The sequence below is a fragment of the Lampetra fluviatilis genome, chromosome 25 (genome assembly GCF_964198595.1).
Source record: "Lampetra fluviatilis chromosome 25, kcLamFluv1.1, whole genome shotgun sequence".
NCBI lineage: Eukaryota > Metazoa > Chordata > Hyperoartia > Petromyzontiformes > Petromyzontidae > Lampetra > Lampetra fluviatilis.
In genome coordinates, this window is record NC_136299.1 from 6,796,083 (window position 1) to 6,814,893 (window position 18,811).

General features: G+C 50.5%; 1 protein-coding gene across 2 annotated transcripts in view; it reads right to left on the minus strand.

Moving 5' to 3' along the window:
• LOC144941727 (transcription factor p65-like) overlaps positions 1–14,195 on the minus strand; it is a 29,786-nt gene extending 15,591 nt beyond the window's left edge. Inside the window, exon 1 of one of the 2 annotated variants that reach the window (XM_078868123.1) lies at positions 14,125–14,195. In XM_078868123.1, coding sequence (XP_078724249.1) covers positions 14,125–14,146 — 22 coding nt within the window. In that variant the 5' untranslated portion in view covers positions 14,147–14,195. Of the gene's footprint in view, positions 1–13,416; positions 13,542–14,124 lie in introns of those variants that run through there. The other variant, XM_078868124.1, reaches the window with a different exon arrangement.
• Positions 14,196–18,811: the final 4,616 nt, after the last annotated feature.

The following is an 18,811-nucleotide window of genomic DNA, read 5'->3' on the forward strand; positions in this document are numbered from 1 at the left end:
CACAAATGACAGCTCAACGACGTGGTTTGCCACGTGGAAATGTACAGCAGCCAAATAATATAAACGCACGCTTCTAAACGTAGAGAAAAAATAACCGCAGGATCCGTATGAATATTTACACACTAATAGTAGCTATTGAGTACCAAACGGACCCCTTCAATGATCACATTTACTGAAAATCCTCATTTGCATGAAAAGTAAAGTCACAAAATGTTGCCAGCTCATTGCATTACGGAAATACCATTTCTCTGGCCTCCCTGTCCACGTACTCTGCAGAAGGGTCATTACCCGAAGCGTCGCCTCTATTATACCTTTGCCTCCGTTTTAAGGCCATACACGTGTAGGGGTGTTACGGAGGAGCTGTATGTGTAGGGGTGTTAGAGAGAGAGCCGTTATGCATGGCAGCTTATGGGAAACAAACACAGTGGGCGGGGCTACGTGAGTGCACGGGGGGGGGGGGTGCTCTCAACGACGTCCGCACCAGGCAGCCCGGGGCCCCACCCCTCAGCGGGGGTGGAGTATAAAGGGGGATGTGTCAGAGGGCTCGGGGCAGAATGTTTAAGTAAACTCTTGAAGACCGAAGACTGCCTAGCTAGAGCCCTGGACTCCCCTGGGACGCCGCCCTTGTCAGGGCCGCGCAGGACCGAGCCAGCGGCGTGGTCCCGTGAACCAGAGCCAGGACTCTGGGACTCCGGGTACCGTAGCCCGACTGACCAGTGTCGGGCCAGACAGCCTCCCCTAGCCCAGTATTTGGAGGATTAGGAGGCAGGCTAGGGGTAGCTAGCCGTGTGTTCCCAGCTATCCGGGTGAGGGGGCCGATACCCCCTCCAGTACTGTATGTCCCCAGTGACTGTTGTGAAATAAATACGTGTGCCTCTACTCGGGTGTCCACACGTCCTCAACGGTACTACACACGTGTCATTATTGAGGCTAGTGTCGAGTTTTCGTTCCACCTTCACGGTTTTATTTCGCAGGTAAAACAGGTTTGCGCGGTATCGTGCGGTTACATTCAAATAATCACCGCACCTGTCGGGCAGCACCACGTGATGCTGGTAATTAGACCCCCCCCCCACTTCTCTCCCGCCCCCCCCTCCCCGCCCGCAAGTGGCGTCTCGATAACGCCTCTCAGGACGCAAAGGCGAATTTCATTCACAGTACACACCACGCAATTCAACACAAAACCCCAACCAGAGCTCAACACGCTCGTCAATGAGAAGAACACTATCCTCTCTGTGCGAGTGCATCCTTGGAATGATATGCAGTCAAGTTATCTAGAAATAGGCGAGGTTTCTGCCAACGGCCCTTCTTGTTGTTTGACTTGCATCCCACTGGGATTTTTGCACACAGCGTTGGTGTACGGTGTTTTTTCTGCAATATTTTGCTGTCTTTTCTTGGATTTTCTGTTTGCACTTAGTCACATATTCACTTTAAGATGTTTTTTGTTCATGTTTTTGTTTTTTGTTTGTTGCGGTTGCACCCGATTCAAGAGCCGAATGGCTCAGAGGGCTATACCTAATAAATGAACTTGAACTTGAACTTCATCGCACACAATAAATGGAGAGGCCAGGAGAGAGAAAGAGGGCGCGGGTAGGAAGAGTTTTGAGAGTGCAATCGTTGATTCTCGCGGGTGATGTTCTCGAGGGTGCGTGGCGATGGATGCAATTGCACCGTGGAACCAGGTGTCGGAGGGGCCTAAGGTTCAGGGCTGGTGAGGGCAGTGGGGAGAGGGCATACTGCCCACGTTGTGTTGAGTCCCTCGGGAGCCATGCGAAAATGCGGTGAGCCACATGTGCCGAGTCAGTGGCGCTTAGGGTGGCGTCCAACGGCTCTGGCACGAGCGGACCGTGATAATCATTCTCCCTTCTAACATAAACGCTGCTGGCTATGATGAATGTTCTTTGAAATTTCATAAATTCTTGTTAACGATGTTTTGGTAGTTAATACGAGTTTGTTTAGGAGCAACCTGCACATTCTTTGAGACGTGACTTACCGTCCGTGTCAACCAGCCAGGCAAACCTTTTGTTGAATGCTCTATAGGATAAAATTGAGGTCTAAGTACGCATGTTGAACTTCGTTCGCAATGCTCATAGCCAACCATACTAATCGGAGTTGCGGGAGAAGAACGACAACAAACTAAGCACACAAAAGCAGTTCTAAAGAAATGAGTTTTCAATCTAGATTTAAAAGTGTTCGAGTGGTTTTTTTAATATCGGGAGGAAGAGCGTTCCAGACGACCGCAGAAGCGCGAGCCAAAACGCTGCTGCGAGGTTGACGGGAGTTCGCGTGATGATGGTTTATGCTCCTTGACGAGATCGGCCAAGTTGTTGTGGCGGTTCATTTGCGGCAAGCACTCTTGTCGTGTGTGAATGAGCGCGACCTCACAATGTGTTCGCTCAGCGACCGGAAGCCAATGCAGCCCGGCGAGCACCGGACGCACACGGTCAGATCTTGCAGGACACGTCACGACACGTGCCAAGGAATGTTGCTACTGACGATGATATTTATCCGTGGTGAGTGTAGCCCTGCACCTTGCAGTATAGAAATGGACCTTACCCCGAAGTGTTACGATCGGGTTTCTCTGGACCGCAGCGGTGGGGCAATTGCTCTGAACCCGGCGTCCTGTGGTTAGATTCCCAGCCAGGGCGAAACACGAGTGGAGCGTGAGTCATATCTGATCCGTTCATAGACAAGCTCGTCCTCCCTTCCCACCCCTATCCACCTTCAGCAACCCGCACTGACCAGCGTGGTGAAGTATGGTCAAGCAACTCCAATTAATGACACCACGAGAAGAGGCCTTCATCCAGCAGTGGAATCACAGAGAGTTGCAAATCAATAGCATGAGAAAATAACGTGTCGGGCAATGGCACCTCTTCATGAATCATCGGTGTGTGATAAAGAAGGGCCATTGCCTGAAACGTCGCCTGTTATATTTTCCCCCTTTTAAGAGCCACAGTGGTATTGACACTATGTGTTGAGTTATTAATTTTGCTTGTGCAACACTGGCAACACAGCATCAGCAGCATCGCCACAACCACCGTATAACTATAATAGGTTGAACATTTGTCTTAGTTTGATTGTTTTATTCTCGTTCATCATTGCACTTAATGTCCATCTCATCGTAAAGTCGTCGCACCGTCGCGTTGCGCTCCACGTCTTCGCGTCCCAGGTCTCCCTCGCGAGGAGACGAACTCGTCTGGGGGAGGGCGGGGGGGGGGACAATGATCCTTCAATGAGGGGGGGGGCGGGGGGTGAAGTTCTCCAAACAATTGTTATGATCGCTTACACTGTTGTTGAAAACGTATCACATGCTGGTTGTCAAGGGGGCCCCAACTCGTAGCTTTGGCCACCAGGGGGGCGGGGGGGGGGCAAGGTACCCCCCTGCCTCCCACGCTCATTACCCGACTGCCTCCCACGTATTCCTCCGCCACGATGGGAGGGAAGGGGGTGACGGAAGGAGTGGGGGGGGGGCCCTACGGTAGTTACTGTACCACGGCGAGCACGCTGCAACTTCCAATCCATCGTCAAAGCAGTCACCGCGTTCTATCGGCCTCAGCGCCACACTCCACAGGAGGCGAACCACTGGGTTCGCAGGCATGGGGGGGGGGGTATTTGTCTGTGTGTGATCGTCTAGCGCAGTGGTTCTTCACTTTTACTGCAGCCTTGCACCCCTTTGCTTCTGAATCGTTACGAAAAAAATGCAATGTTAATAAATACATCGGTTTGATGAAATGAAGTATTTGTACTGACGTGCTCGTGCTTAATTTGTATTTCGATGATTTACCTTTAAAAAAGACTAAATCTGGCCATGTCTCGTACCCCCAGAAAGGGCGTCTCGTACCTACAAGGGGGTGCGTGCACCCCCTGTGGGTGCGTGCACCCCAGGTTAAGGACCACTGCTCGAGCATGAGGCTCCGAGCAGCAGCAGCAGGTGTGGAACTCTCCACCGAGCCGGACCTGCGAGGAAAGCCATTCCACCGCATCCGCGATCCCATTGTCCGGGACATAATGTGGAAACATTGTCAATTTCCCACGCCCTCGCATCACCCAACTAAACCTTGACATCGTACGGATCTCTCGCCCTTTAAGAACACGAGTAGAACTCACATCACTCGGCCGCTCACTCAGCTGTAGTCCTTCTAGAACACGAGTAGAAGTCACATCACTCGGTCACTCACTCAGCTGTAGTCCTTCTAGAACACGAGTAGAACTCACATCACTCGGTCACTCACTCAGCTGTAGCCCTTCTAGAACACGAGTAGAACTCACATCACTCGGTCACTCACTCAGCTCTAGCCCTTCTAGAACACGAGTAGAACTCACATCACCCGGTCACTCACTCACCTCTAGCCCTTCTAGAACACGAGTAGAACTCACATCACTCGGTCACTCACTCACCTCCAGCCCTTCTAGAACACGAGTAGAACTCACATCACTCGGTCACTCACTCACCTCTAGCCCTTCTAGAACACGAGTAGAACTCACATCACTCGGTCACTCACTCAGCTGTAGCCCTTCTAGAACACGAGTAGAACTCACATCACTCGGTCACTCACTCACCTCCAGCCCTTCTAGAACACGAGTAGAACTCACATCACTCGGTCACTCACTCACCTCCAGCCCTTCTAGAACACGAGTAGAACTCACATCACTCGGTCACTCACTCACCTCTAGCCCTTCTAGAACACGAGTAGAACTCACATCACTCGGTCACTCACTCAGCTGTAGTCCTTCTAGAACACGAGTAGAACTCACATCACTCGGTCACTCACTCACCTCTAGCCCTTCTAGAACACGAGTAGAACTCACATCACTCGGTCACTCACTCAGCTGTAGCCCTTCTAGAACACGAGTAGAACTCACATCACTCGGTCACTCACTCACCTCCAGCCCTTCTAGAACACGAGTAGAACTCACATCACTCGGTCACTCACTCACCTCTAGCCCTTCTAGAACACGAGTAGAACTCACATCACTCGGTCACTCACTCACCTCTAGCCCTTCTAGAACACGAGTAGAACTCACATCACTCGGTCACTCACTCACCTCTAGCCCTTCTAGAACACGAGTAGAACTCACATCACTCGGTCACTCACTCACCTCTAGCCCTTCTAGAACACGAGTAGAACTCACATCACTCGGTCACTCACTCACCTCTCGCCCTTCTAGAACACGAGTAGAGCTCACATCGGTAGCTCCCTCGGCGTTATAACCCTTCGAGAACATTAAAATTGACAAGACACGCATAAACTTTCTAGCCCTTCTTGAAAATCCCAAATTTGGCATTGCTCACTCAGCTCGCCCTTCGACATACAGCACGATTAGAGCGTGCATCGGCCGCTAACGCGCGTGTTGGTTCAGTAGAGAGCTGAGTTCTATCAATCAACACGGTTGGTGTTTACACAGTGGAACTCAAAGCTACAACCGTCGCCAACGCTCACCCGAGGTATGCTAACACATATACGATCAGTAGTAGTAAGCAGCAGCTGCTGCTGCAGTGTGCCCATATCGAGAGCCTCCACAACTACGATTCGTGCACAACCACAACCATGATCTCGCCCACCTCGTCTTGCTTCACTCATCTTTTTCCATGTCCCATCTCATCCTCTTCTTCTCTCTCTCTCTCTGTCCTTCGTTATCCCTGTGTCCAATCCCGTTTCCGAACTTTCTCCCTCCTTGCACCCCTCCACTGGAATCAACTTTCCCTGTACATCGAGCAACACTGCATATAGACTCTACACTGCACATAGACTCAGCACTGCCCATAGACTCAACACTGCACCATAGACTCAGCACTGCCCATAGACTCAACACTGCCCATAGACTCAACACTGCCCATAGACTCAACACTGCCCATCGACTCCACACTGTCCATAGACTCAACATACACTCCACACTGCCCATAGACTCAGCACTGTACCATAGACACAACACTGCACCATAGACACAACACTGCACCATAGACACAACACTGCACCATAGACACAACACTGCCCATAGACACAACACTGCACCATAGACTCAACACTGCCCATAGACTCTACACTGCCCATAGACTCAACACTGCCCATAGACTCTACACTGCCCATAGACTCTACACTGCCCATATACTCAACACTGCCCATAGACTCTACACTGCCCATATACTCAGCACTGCCCATAGACTCAGCACTGCCCATAGACTCAAAACTGCCGACAGACTCAAAACTGACCATAGACTAAACCCCACATAGACTCTACACTGCCCATAGACTCAACACTGCACCATAGACTAGACACTGCCCATAGACTCTACACTGCCCATAGGACTCAACGCTGCCAAAAGACTCAACACTGCCGACAGACTCAACACTGCCCATAGACTAAACCCGGACATTGACTCAACACTGCCCCTGTCCGTGAAGCAGTCCCCTTCCTGAACCTCCTTCCGTTCCTCTCTTAAATCCTCACCTATTCTCCATTTCCCATTCCCTTCCTCTTCCCCCCTCGCCCCTCCACTCCGTTTCGTCACCCCCCTACCGTTCCGTGACCCCCACATGCCCTCCCTGGCCATCTCTCTCGTTTTGTTACCGCTTTTGAACTCTGTTATAGAGAGCCACCGCCTTGAACCGAGAGCACCGCGCGCTCTATAAATATATATCAATATATCAATTGTATTGGTTATCATTGACATTGGTAAGGCGCATTTCATCCGTGAATGTGCAAAGCATGCTTTTTTTTAACGAGCGTGCAGAGACAAATGTGTGAAGGAGACGTAGCGTCTATTTTAATATCGATAAAGAAGGCCGCAGAGTTAGGCTGACGGACCAAGTTGCTACCTGCCATGAACCTTTTGATATACACGATACATGCGTACGCTGTGGGGAGGGGCCATTGCCCGAAACGTCGCCTATTTAAATATATTTTGAAGGCCACAAACACAGCGGTTATTGACGAACGTGTCGAGTTTTTCAGGTGTGATTGGACACTCGCCCTCGAGACATCGTCGACCAACACAATGGGAACGAAAGCGGAAAGAACATGTTGACAGCGCCAGACACGGAGAGGGGTTCGTGTGAGTGAGTGTGCAGCGGTTAGCGCGCTGCGCTACGAACCCGGCGACCCGAGTTCGATTCCCGCTCACGGCCAACACCAGTGACGATTATCCGAACCGGTCCTGGGCCTCCTCCTAGGTCAACCCAGCCTCAGATGAGTACCTGGTGCGGTGTGTAAACATCGCCACTGGGGAGACAAAGGCGGTCGGGCGTGGTGCTGGCCACCCACCCCCTCGTGTATCGTTCCGGCCTTCATAGGTGCTCGCTAACAGCACTTGCCTGTTAAGGCGGTCAAGGCTATATGGGATAATCTCTATCTTTGTACAGCACGTTGAACTTCCTTCGCACCGTACGTAGCCAACCGTGCTCATCGGAGGTGCGGGAACGCGTGCGGTAGAGGAGAAGTGCTGGAGCCAGCGAGCGACAGACATCGCCGCATTGACGGCTGAGACGACGGCTGGGGGCTCCCGGTGTAACAGGCTAAAATAACCCCTGCCCCGATTAAACCCGGGTATAGTTTGGCCCAGGCCAGAGTATACCCGGGGGGATAAAGTGTCCTCGGCTAAACGATACCCACCGGGGGTTTAAACTAGACTGGGCCAGACCATACCCCTACAAGCCAGACTATGCCCCATGTGAAAGTTCTAAGGCAATTATCCATACAGAGAACAGCCGACAACGAACTTCAATCGATATCTAAAAAGCGTATCAATGGAAGTAAGAATCTCAATTTGATCAATTGAAGCATTTTTAGGGTTAGGGTTATTATTAAAGTTTTTCTGGTTTAAGCAATCAAAGTCTATGTGTTTACAATTTTAAATAAAATGTTGGAAAAATGTAGTAATTCATGTGTATATCGCTCAACACGATTACTATCATGGTGGTATGATTTGGCCTTGAGGGGTATAATTTGGCCTAGGCCATAATATACCCCAGAGTATAAATTGTCCTGGGCCATAATATACCCAGATATAATCTAGCCTAGGCCGTTTTAACCCCGGGTATACTACGGCCTGTGGATATACTACGGCCTGTGGATATACTACGGCCGGTGACACCGGATCTCGATAACGCTGCAGGGAGCAAAGCCATAGACCGCCGGTCATTCCGCCTGCCCGGGCGCCGGGTTTGTGCCACTCGCGGAATGGATAAAAAAAAAATTTACAATCGTCCCTCCAAACAAAAAATATATTTTACTTTCTCATACTCGCTCGTGTTCGGTTTTGGACCGTTACATATCTCGTTTGTTAGTTGTGTCATATTCCCGAAGGACCCTGCTGTACTTAATCGCTGCAATACTGTAGTCATGTTGTTTTGTCTCTGTGCTGATGCTGCTGCTGTGCTCACGCAGCACCACGAATCTCCTGTGTAAAATATCCGGGTAACTGGGCTACTAAACGGGACCCTCATCCTTGTGTAACAAATCAAATAAATGTAAACTTCTGCATGATAATGCATTTGGACACGGCGAATCGTTTAGTTCAACTGTGTTTGTTACACGGATGACCCAATGTAACCAGTTTCCCGGTTATTTTACACGGGGGATTCGTGGTGCGAATTGTACGTCATGTTTATATCTATGTTGGACTTATATTCTTGGTTCTTTCGGTAAAGCCACGTAGAAGGGAAATAATAAAATATTAAAAATATAAAAAATACAATTCTCAGGACGGCTGCTTGCGTTGTGGCTGAAACGTCGTGAGAATTATTTTATTATGTTTTCTTTTTATTATTTTATTACTTCCCTTCTACGTGACTTTACCGAAAGAACCAAGAAGAAGAATTCTCACGACATTTCGACTGCAACACAAGCAATCATCATCAGGTGTGAAATCCACAATTTTCGTGCTGTCGAAACGTCGTGAGAATTTTATTGTTGTATATTTTTATTATTTTATTATTTCCCTTCTACGTGACTTTACCGAAAGAACCAAGCATATGAATCCCTGCAGTCACGACAGCTTTAAATAAAATGTATGTTGGACTTCTTTCGCACCGAGCATAAAGCCAACCTCGCCAATTGGAGTTTCGGAGTTGAGCACCTCACAGATAAGCAGCATCTGAGTTGCAGCTCCAATAGCCGATCGCAGTCGGCCGTCGCGACCATGAGGTTCTGATTGTTATGATGGCAACAGCACAGGACGCCAGAGAGAGAGGGAGAAACTCCCTTCCTCGTGGGAGTCGAGGAGGAAGTCGACGGACCCTGGACTGCAAGGAAGTCTGCGGTTACGGCGAGAGTGTATGAACTAATCTCCATCTGTGGCATCTGTGTGGGGTAGACGAGTGTTGATGCACCTCCCCAACCTCTCACTTCCAAACTCGTACTCGTTGGTTTCCTCCCACGTCTACGAACTCCCGATATAATCGGTTGGAAATATTTTCATCTACAGTATAAGTAGTTTCGTAAAGAACGCTGCTGTATATGTAAACCCTGAAGATTGCTTTTTTTAACTTTCACAAACGCCTGCATTTTGGAAAAGGACACAAAAAGCTGCCCTATATATTCTAACACAATTTGAGAACCAAAAAAAAGTGGATTTTAGTTTTTTTCGAACGAGTCGAGTTCTTGCTCCGACTCCATAGACACTCAACCAGGGGCGGCCCTCAGACTAGATGCCAGCAAGTGGCAGGTAGGGCCCTAGGGAGAACCACGCAATCGGTGACCCCCAAACCCCCCAAACCCCAAGGTCAGATCTAGGCTGAGCTTCTTGGTAACTGGTAAACACTCATTGTTTTTTTCGGTAAAGTCACGTATGTAGAAATAAAATACAACTAAATAAAATACAATAAAATAAATCACGACGTTTCGAACGCAACACAAGCGATCATCATCAGGTGGAAATGGGGTAAAACACAAAGCAAGGGAACACACAGGGGGACATCACGCACATAGCGCATATAGAACGGCAAATTGCACGGAGGCAAAAACAACAATAAGATCGGAGACGAGAATTATTAACTGGGAAACATTTTGCCCCTATTTTCGGTGTAATGTTTTTTATTCGTATTTTTTTTTTAAGCAGAGGCATACTTAGTCGGATTGTCTCTCCGTCCAACCAATACATTCTCAGAAATGTTGAGAAATGAATTATATCTTATTGGTTCTTTCGGTAAAGTCACGTAGGAAATAATAGACCTGTTCTTCACCTGAGGACGGCTGCTTGCGTTGTGGCCGAAACGTCGTGAGAATGATTTTATTATGGTTTATTTTTATTATTTGATTATTTCCATTCTACGTGACTTTACCGAAAGAACCAAGAAGATGAATCCCTGCAGTCACGAAAGCTTTAAATCGAAATTTAAATGAATTATAATTCATTTTCCCTCGGGAATTGAAATAATGACATCTTCGTTATTTTATTTGTATGTTTTTTATTTGTATTTTTCCCACGAATTTGGCGCCCCACTTATCTTGGCGCACGATGCGACCGCCTTACGGTAGTTCGCCTATAGTCCTATACGGACGGGGCCGCCCGCCCCTGGACTCAACACAACCGCGACTCGAACACAGCCAACTCAACGTCCCGACGGGAACACGAGAGAAACTGGGGCGAGCAAGTTTGGAGTTAGGAATCTTTGCTCTCAAGACACCAGGGCAGACCCACCCTCCCAACAACCTGTTATGGCGCACACACAAAGACCCTCTGTGTAGCCTTAACAGACTGTTGGGGCAAAATGCTGTTACGGAGGACCTATGGAGGCTGGCGCGGCACACATCGAAACGTTTTTTGGTTTGGCCATGTTTGTTTGTTGTAGAACGGAGTTAGACTGATGGCCTTAATCTAAGTTGTCTTGTGGTTGTTGTTGTTTTTTGACTTACATCCCACTGGGAATTTTGTACACAGCGTTGGTGTACGGTGCTTTTTGTGGAATATTTTGCTGTCTTTTCTTGGATTTTCTGTTTGCACATAGTCACTTTAAGATGTTTTCTTGTTCATGTTTTTGTTCTTTGTTTGTTGCAGTTGCACCCGATTCAAGAGCCGAATGGCTCACAGGGCTAGACATAATAAATTAAACTGAGAAACATGAGGAGGAAAGTGTGGCAAGGACAGCACCCGGCTGGCTGCCTTTGTCTCCCAAGTGGGAGAAAAAGGCGGGTGGACGTGCCGCATCTGGGACTTATTTGAGGCTAAGTCTATCTAGGGGAGGCCCACGACCTGGTTCAGATAATCGTGACCGATGTTGGTGGCCGTGAGCGGAAACCGAACTCGGGTCACCGAATACTTAGCGCGGCGGGCTGCCGGCCCCCACGCTCGCACACAGAAACATCAGCGTATGGTTTTATAAACGCGGAACCTTCCATTGTCCATACGTGGACATGGTAAACATTAAGGCCCTGCAATAGCTCCATGCACCCGAGGATGGTCCAAATTAAACACTCATCGTGTAAACGCAGCTTTCCTCATCCTTCATGAGGACAAACATCGTCTTTTGTTTCCGTGGGACCCGATGGAGTTTAGCCTCGGCTTCTGGACAATAGTCCCATTTGCTGTCACCCCCCCCCCCTCGTAACCCCCCCCCAAGCCCAGCCCTGGTGGTTGAGCAGGTGTTCGATAAGAGCTTCGCAAGCCCAGGGTTGAGAAGTCATTGCGGGCCTCCTGGCTGCTGTCCAGTCTCACGTGTCACCCTGCACCAGCTTCCCGCAGCTGCTCCACAATTCACGGTGTGGGCACGTGGCCCACGATCGCTGTCCTGGAAGCCTCCAAACATCGGCCCCTTGGATAGACTCACAACCACTGTGGTGGTCTGCGCTCCTTCAACGGAGGAAACAAGCCACACGAATTTCGATTTAAAGCTTTCGTGACTGCAGGGATTCATCTTCTTGGTTCTTTCGGTAAAGTCACGTAGAATGGAAATAATAAAAATAAAACATAATATAAGAATATAATAAAATAATATTCTTTTATAATGTTTTATTTTATTATTTCATTATTTCCATTCTACGTGACTTTACCGAAAGAACCAAGAAGAAGCCACACGAACTCTCTCTCTCTCTGCTGCTGAAGCCCGCTCGTCGTGGCGAGCAGCAAGCAAGGACCTCGACAATGGCATCGCGATCCTGAACCAAAACATCGCTGCTGCTGCTGCTGCTGCAATCGCTGCCGTCATCAAACAATTCAAGAACAGAATATCAATTCTGCGAACGTCTCAAGATGTTGTTATTAATAGTTGTGCTCGCTTGCGCACCGCTGCCAACGCGGAATCGCCAAATGCGGAATTGATGATGATGCTGGTGATGTTGTTGTTGGTAATGTTTCTGCCAGAGAGGAGATGGGAAGAAGGCTCCATTACACGGCCTTATGCGTGAACTGTTGGCTATCTGGAGTTAGAGAGACAAACCCACGCCTTGGCAACCATCCAACATTCTATCTCATACAGCCACAACACACGTCTTGCACAACGAAAAGCAGCTTCCATGCCTCCTCGTATCTCTTCTATCGCCACTATGGCTGCAGGGTTCTGGTGGTTCATGTTGTTTATGTCGTTTATTGTGAAAATTCCGTCACAGTTTCTATGATCACTGTTTCATTGCTTTAATGGCTTTATTTTGGTGATTTCGAAAACGTTTTTGGTTTGGCCATGTTTGTTTGTTGTAGTACGGAGTTAGAATGATGCCTTAATCTAAGTTGTCTTGTGCTTGTTGTTGTTGTTTGACTTATATCCCACTGGGATTTTTGCACACAGCGTTGCTGTACGGTGCTTTTTCTGCAATATATTGCTGTCTTTTCTTGGATTTTCTGTTTGCACTTAGTCACATATTCACTTTAAGATGTTTTCTTGTTCATGTTTTTTTTGTTTGTTGCGGTTGCACCCGATTCAAGAGCCGAATGGCTCCCAGGGCTATACCAAATCAATTAACTTGTACCGCGACAAACACCGTATGCCCCCACGTTGCGTTCGACCACCACCAACAACAACAACGCGGGTCACACAGCACGCCCCCTGATGTTTTCCTTGCATCTTAAGTCGCCTCTTCCCCCCCACCCAACTTCTTCGTTGTGCCATCTCGCAAAAAAAAACACTCAAAAGCGCACGCGGATTGCCCCATTCGAGATAACTCGTTTTGTGGCGCTATTAGACGCCGGACGGCTTTGCATTTTTGGAACGGCAGGAACATGCTCAGCAACCGCGAGATAGAGGTAATAAATAAATAAAATAAAACCGTGCATGCTCTATCCACTGCTGGATGAAATCGCTCAAGTCCGTCCTATCTCACACGGCTCGACGATGATGTCACAACGCAATCTGGCCCGTGGCGGCATCGTCGTTGTACCTCCCTCGGCTCGAATCCACAGTACCGTCTCCCAAAATCAAAACACGTGGGACCTGCCACGGCAGGCAACGTGCAGGGGAGGGGGTGGGACGCGAACTCCCCGTTACTCACCGGCCATCGCGGCAGCACGAGGAGGCGACGTCTTTGCGCCGGTGGTGTCACGAGTTGGAATAATCGCGCGCACGCAAGCGGCACGCGCACGACTTGACGACGATGAGCGTCACTGTCACCGTCAACACGCGCGCTGGTTTTATACAACATCCAGACCCCCCCCCCCGACGCAACTCCGCCTTGAACAAGGCCCCCCCCCCACTAAACCCCTCCCATTTCCCGGAAAACGGAGGGATTCCCCTCCGTGACATCAGCTCGCTCTGCGCCCACGTCAGCCCCGTGGCGGGCTCGCTTCGTCGAGAGGGGTGGGTGAGGCTGGGGGGGTGGCACGCGCGCCTGGCACTCGGGGCCTGGCACGTGGCGGGGATGGCTGACGGGCGCCACCGCGTGGGGCAGTGGACGCGAACATTGACGGACGAACGAGGGGGGGAGGGTTGCACTGATATGGATGGAATTTACAATTGGTGGGGGGGTGTGTGGGGGGTAAATTAAATACAAACTCGATCACTCGAACGTATACACCCGTACGTGTGCGTAGTGTGCACGGTGATCGAATTCCAATTAGAGATCGCCAAATATAGTGCAACATTGAAAACGTATTTCTTTCGAAGTGCGTTTTGTGTTTAATTGGTTTTCCTTCCGCCCCGCACCTCCAATTAGCACGGCTGGTTACGTACGGTGCGAAGGAAGGTCAGCACACGTACATACCATAGTCATCAGCATCAGCCATGGTACAATCCACCGCTGGACGAAGGCTTCCTCCCCAAGCCGTTGCGATTTCACGATCCTGAGATGGAACGATCCACCCAGCACCTGGAACGCGAGCTGGTTGAAGCGCTCCATCTCGCCCGGCCGACGTTCTCTCGAGTGCGTTGCATTCCTCGGCTGCCGCTCCGCATGTGGCTCTCGACCACAGTCCCCTTGTGGTAGCGACGGGTCCCTTTCAAGCCCCACTTCACCTCTCCCAAGTGCGTTCCCTCATCCACGTGTTAACGTTTCCTTCTCTCGATGCACACGCAGCCGCTCCGCGCTTCAATGCGCGCTTTTCATCTCGGTTCCACGTTCTGCTGTTGTTGCTGCTGTTGTTGCTGTTGCTGCTGTTGCTGCTGCTGTTGTTGCTGCTGCTGCTAATGGGGCCTGCCGTGATTGACAATCGCCTAACGCCCATCCGTCCGGCCCTCTGCGGTGCTGCGTAGATCGGACGCGAGCCGAGAGCGCGCGCGTGGCCTTACGTTCCAGTTGCGCGAGGCGCGGTGTCAATCCCCTTCGTGTTCTAAAATTACCCCACCGTCGCTGTGGCTGGTGAGTGGGAGGGAGGGAGGGAGAGATGGGGAGAGATTGCCTCACTCCTGAAAGCCGACTGCAGCAAAACGCCGGGGGAAGTCCCACAACTGTGCTGTGCCCCGGCGGCATTTGTTGTTTGTTTTGAACGGCGCGAACCTGACGTCAACCATGTGTCCATCTCTAACCCCAACCAAGGCTCTATCTAGGCTAACCATAAACCGAAGATAGCCAGACCCCTAGCCATAACTATAGCAATAGCCTGAACCTTGAACCATAACCATATCAATAGCCAGACCCCGTGACATAACCTTAGTAATAGCCCGAACCTCTAACCATACCCCTAGCATCGCTCGAACCCCTAGCCATAACCATAATTATAACCATAGCCAAAACCTTAAACCTAGCCCTAACCATAAACCTAACGCGAAATCAAACATCTAACTCGAATCCTATCCCGAGCTCTAGTCCAAACCCTAACCCAAAAACACTGAACATAGCTGCTGCATGAGCCCTCACTTTGGACCCAATCTGAACTCTAGAACCCGAACTCTACTGACTCTACCCGAATCCTACCTCAGCTGGAGCCCGGCGCGTGCTTAGCTCAGCAAAGGTTTGTGCACAAAGACAAAGATCCCCCGTATAACATTTAACAGGCCGTTGGTGGAAGTGCTGTTAGCAAGCACCTATAAAGGCCGGCGCGGCAAATGATGAAGTTGGTGGCCAACACTGCGCCCGGCCGCCTTTGCCTCCCCGGTGCTGATGTTTGCACAGACGACATCCCTGTCGCACCTCAAGGTGAACAGCGAATGGCTCTGACTCCTGGTCACGCAACTTTGCCCGGGACTGTCCACCGTCATGAAGGTCATTCAAGATTGGAGATCAAAGGGTCAGGGACTCCGAAAGCACAACGAATAATAGTATTTGGTTCTTTCGGTAAAGTCACGTAGGTAGAACAATAAGAAATAACCTCTTGTTGTAACAGCTTTTTCGCTGGTTCAGCAGTTCCACTGCTGGATTATATTTTCCGCCTGAGGACGACCGCCTGTGTTGCGATCGAAACGTCGTGATATATTATTTTTTGTTTTATTTTATTTATCTACCTACGTGACTTTACCGAAAGAACTAAAGAGCATGACTTCCTGCAATCACTAAAGCTTCAAATCAAGATTCACAACGAATAACTTGGAGCCCTTGCGCGTTGATGGTATCATAGACCTTGACCAGGTCAATAAAGCAGACATGTAGGTCCTGGTGAAATTATCTATCCCTCTGCGTAGCAGACGGACAGAGAATATGGTGTCCGTGCAGTACTGAAATCACATTGGGGCTCAGCCAGCCTATCAGCGTGCTGCCTGGCAAGGGGGGCGATGTTGAATAATCCATGCCAAAACTTTTCCCTGCACACTGAAGAGGAAGATGTCCCAATATTTGTTACAATGAGTATACGGTGCCTCGTGTTACAGAGATGAACCACCGGGGCATCCTTCCAATCTTGCGGAACCCGTCCTGTAGTCATGTAGGGCAGCCTCTACAAAATCGCCAGCTTACCTCTGCAGTTCGCTTTGGAGATCGCCTCTACCCGGCACCTTTACCTGGTCTCAGGTTCCGGATTGCCCCTCGTACTTCAACAGATGGCACATCAGTAGGTCACTCACAGGGGGTGGCTACTTCCTTCACTATTTGAGGCACAAGAGCAGGGTCAACCCCACCTTGCCCATTGATCTTTTTTGGGCTGAGGGATTTCCCCACACCCCCAAGGCTTCACAAAAATGCTCAGCGGACCTGCAGGCCTTTTCTTAGGGGGTCGGAGATCGGGTCACCGCTCTTTCCCATTCGGTAATAGGCGCTGCAAGTTACGTTTTGATGGAATTAAGGAGTGATTTGTGATCGGGAGCTGCTGAGGCAATTCCTATTTCCTCAGCAGCGAGCGTTCGGACATTGCGCGTGGCCAACCTTCAGTGGTTTATTCTTCTGGCTCTGCCAAACGGGTGGAGGGGGGTGAACAGGGGACGTCATAGGCGCTTGCCACCCAAGGAGTGCCGAGTTTGATCTTCACATCGTTGGGAATTGAATTGAAGGTGGCGGGGGTCACCAGCCCCGCGCACCCGTCCACAGAACCTCGTTGGCCACTGTGGCAGCTGCGAGCGCCATGAGGGTAACAGCTGCCTGGCCTCGGCCTTCTACCCCCCCCCCGCTCTTCCCCGAGTGGCATTGTCTATAACCACCTCAGCGTTGTCACCGATTGGCAACCGCCGAGGAGGTGAGGGTTGTTTTGCCAGTCCCAACTTCCCACACGCCACTCGCAAAGACAAAGGTCCCCCATATAACCGTTAACAGACTGTCGGGGCAAGTGCTGTTAGCGAGTAGCACTTTTGAAGGTCGGCACGGCACACGATGGGGGTGGGTGGCCAGCACCACGCCCGGCTGCTTTTGTCTCCCTCGTGGTATGTAAATGTATACCTGGTGATGTTTACGCACAACACCAGGTATACATTTGAGGCCGAGTCGACATAGGGGAGGCCCAGAACCGGTTCAACATAATCGCCAATGGTTTTGTTGGCCGTGAAGCGACAATCGACCTCGAGACGCCGGGTTTGTTTGTGGCGCAGCGCGCTAAGCGCAGCACCACCGCTCCCCGCACGCGCGCTCACTCACGTATACCAGGTGACTCAGTATTCCGAGTACTCTATCAGCGCAGGTGTGCACAGACGCCGACACGGGGAGGGGGGGGGGGCTTCACCGCGCTTCGCACGAAAGAGAACAATGAGGGAGGGTGAATGATGCTCAGGTAGAAACACCTGGGGGCTGTCGGGGCTGCGCGCTATACCGAGAACCAACGCCAAGCCCTTCCCACCCCGCTCTTTCGGGGGATGCCCCGCATCGCTCCCCAGTGACCGCCCCAGTCCCACCCAACGCAGCCGCGCAGTCTGTGTTGGGGGGGACCTCAGTGGATCGGCCTGTCGGCCTGCCTGCCACGGCGCTATTACTACCCAGCAGAGGTGTTTGGCAAGGGCACGCGTTTAAGCGAGCAACACTCGGGGCGGGTTTCGATCTCTATCGGGTCTCATCGGCATGCGGAGGTCGGCATTGTCGAAAAACACGCGCCTGCTCATGGATTTACCGAGGCGTTGTGGGCGAGAGGGCTCCATACACATTCTGCCCCCCACTCCACGCTCAAAGGGCAATAACGCACAACGCGAACTCGTTATATGTTGCACTGGAGGGTTATGGGTAAAGTCTAGGATTGCCGTGGTGCATTATGGGGGGGAGCGGTGGCGCAGTGGTTAGCGCCCCGCGCTATCGAACCGAGTGACCCGTTTACTGACGAGGCTGATCATAAGACGCAGTTTTCCTCCCCGCCCCCCGTAATTTAGGGGCCGTCCATAAATGACGTCATGCGATTTTGGACGATTTTTGACCCCCCCCTTGTCACACGGCGTCACAAAAAGTCAGACCCCCCCTTAAATATGACGTCACAAAGCTCTGCCCCCCCCCCCCAAATAAAACATGCTTCAAATCGCTTTAAACTATTGTCATTGTAGTGCGTATTTAATGTGGCGCTGTACTCAGATGTTGTAGGAGAAAACATCTATTAAAAAGTCTATTTAATCAAGTAGAACGTGTTGTCTATATGTATTTAAAGTTGCGCATTTTGATGTGACGTCACATTTCTCAAACACCCCCCCCCCTCGTCACAAATGTCTGACCCCCCCCCCCTAGGTGTGTGACGTCATTTATGGACGGCCCCAAAGTTGTGGGTGCGTCTTTATAATCCGGTTGTTGTGGGTGCGTGCCTGTTGTCTGCGCGTGAGGCCAGAAATGTATAACTGTGTTAACGAAACGAGTTTCGAGCACACGCGTGCAAAGACAAAAGTCCCCCAGGTAGCCGTCGTGACTGTGGGGTGCAAGTGCTGTTAGCGAGCACCTATGAAGGGCGGCACGACACGTGACTGAGTTGGTGTGGCCGTTACCACGCCCCGTCGCCTTCATCTCCCCAGCGCTGATGTTGAGACACCGCGCCAGTGATTCATTTGTGGTTGAGTCGACCTAAGGGAGGCCCAGGACGGATCCAGATATAAATCGCCACCTATGTTGGCTGTGAGCTGGAATC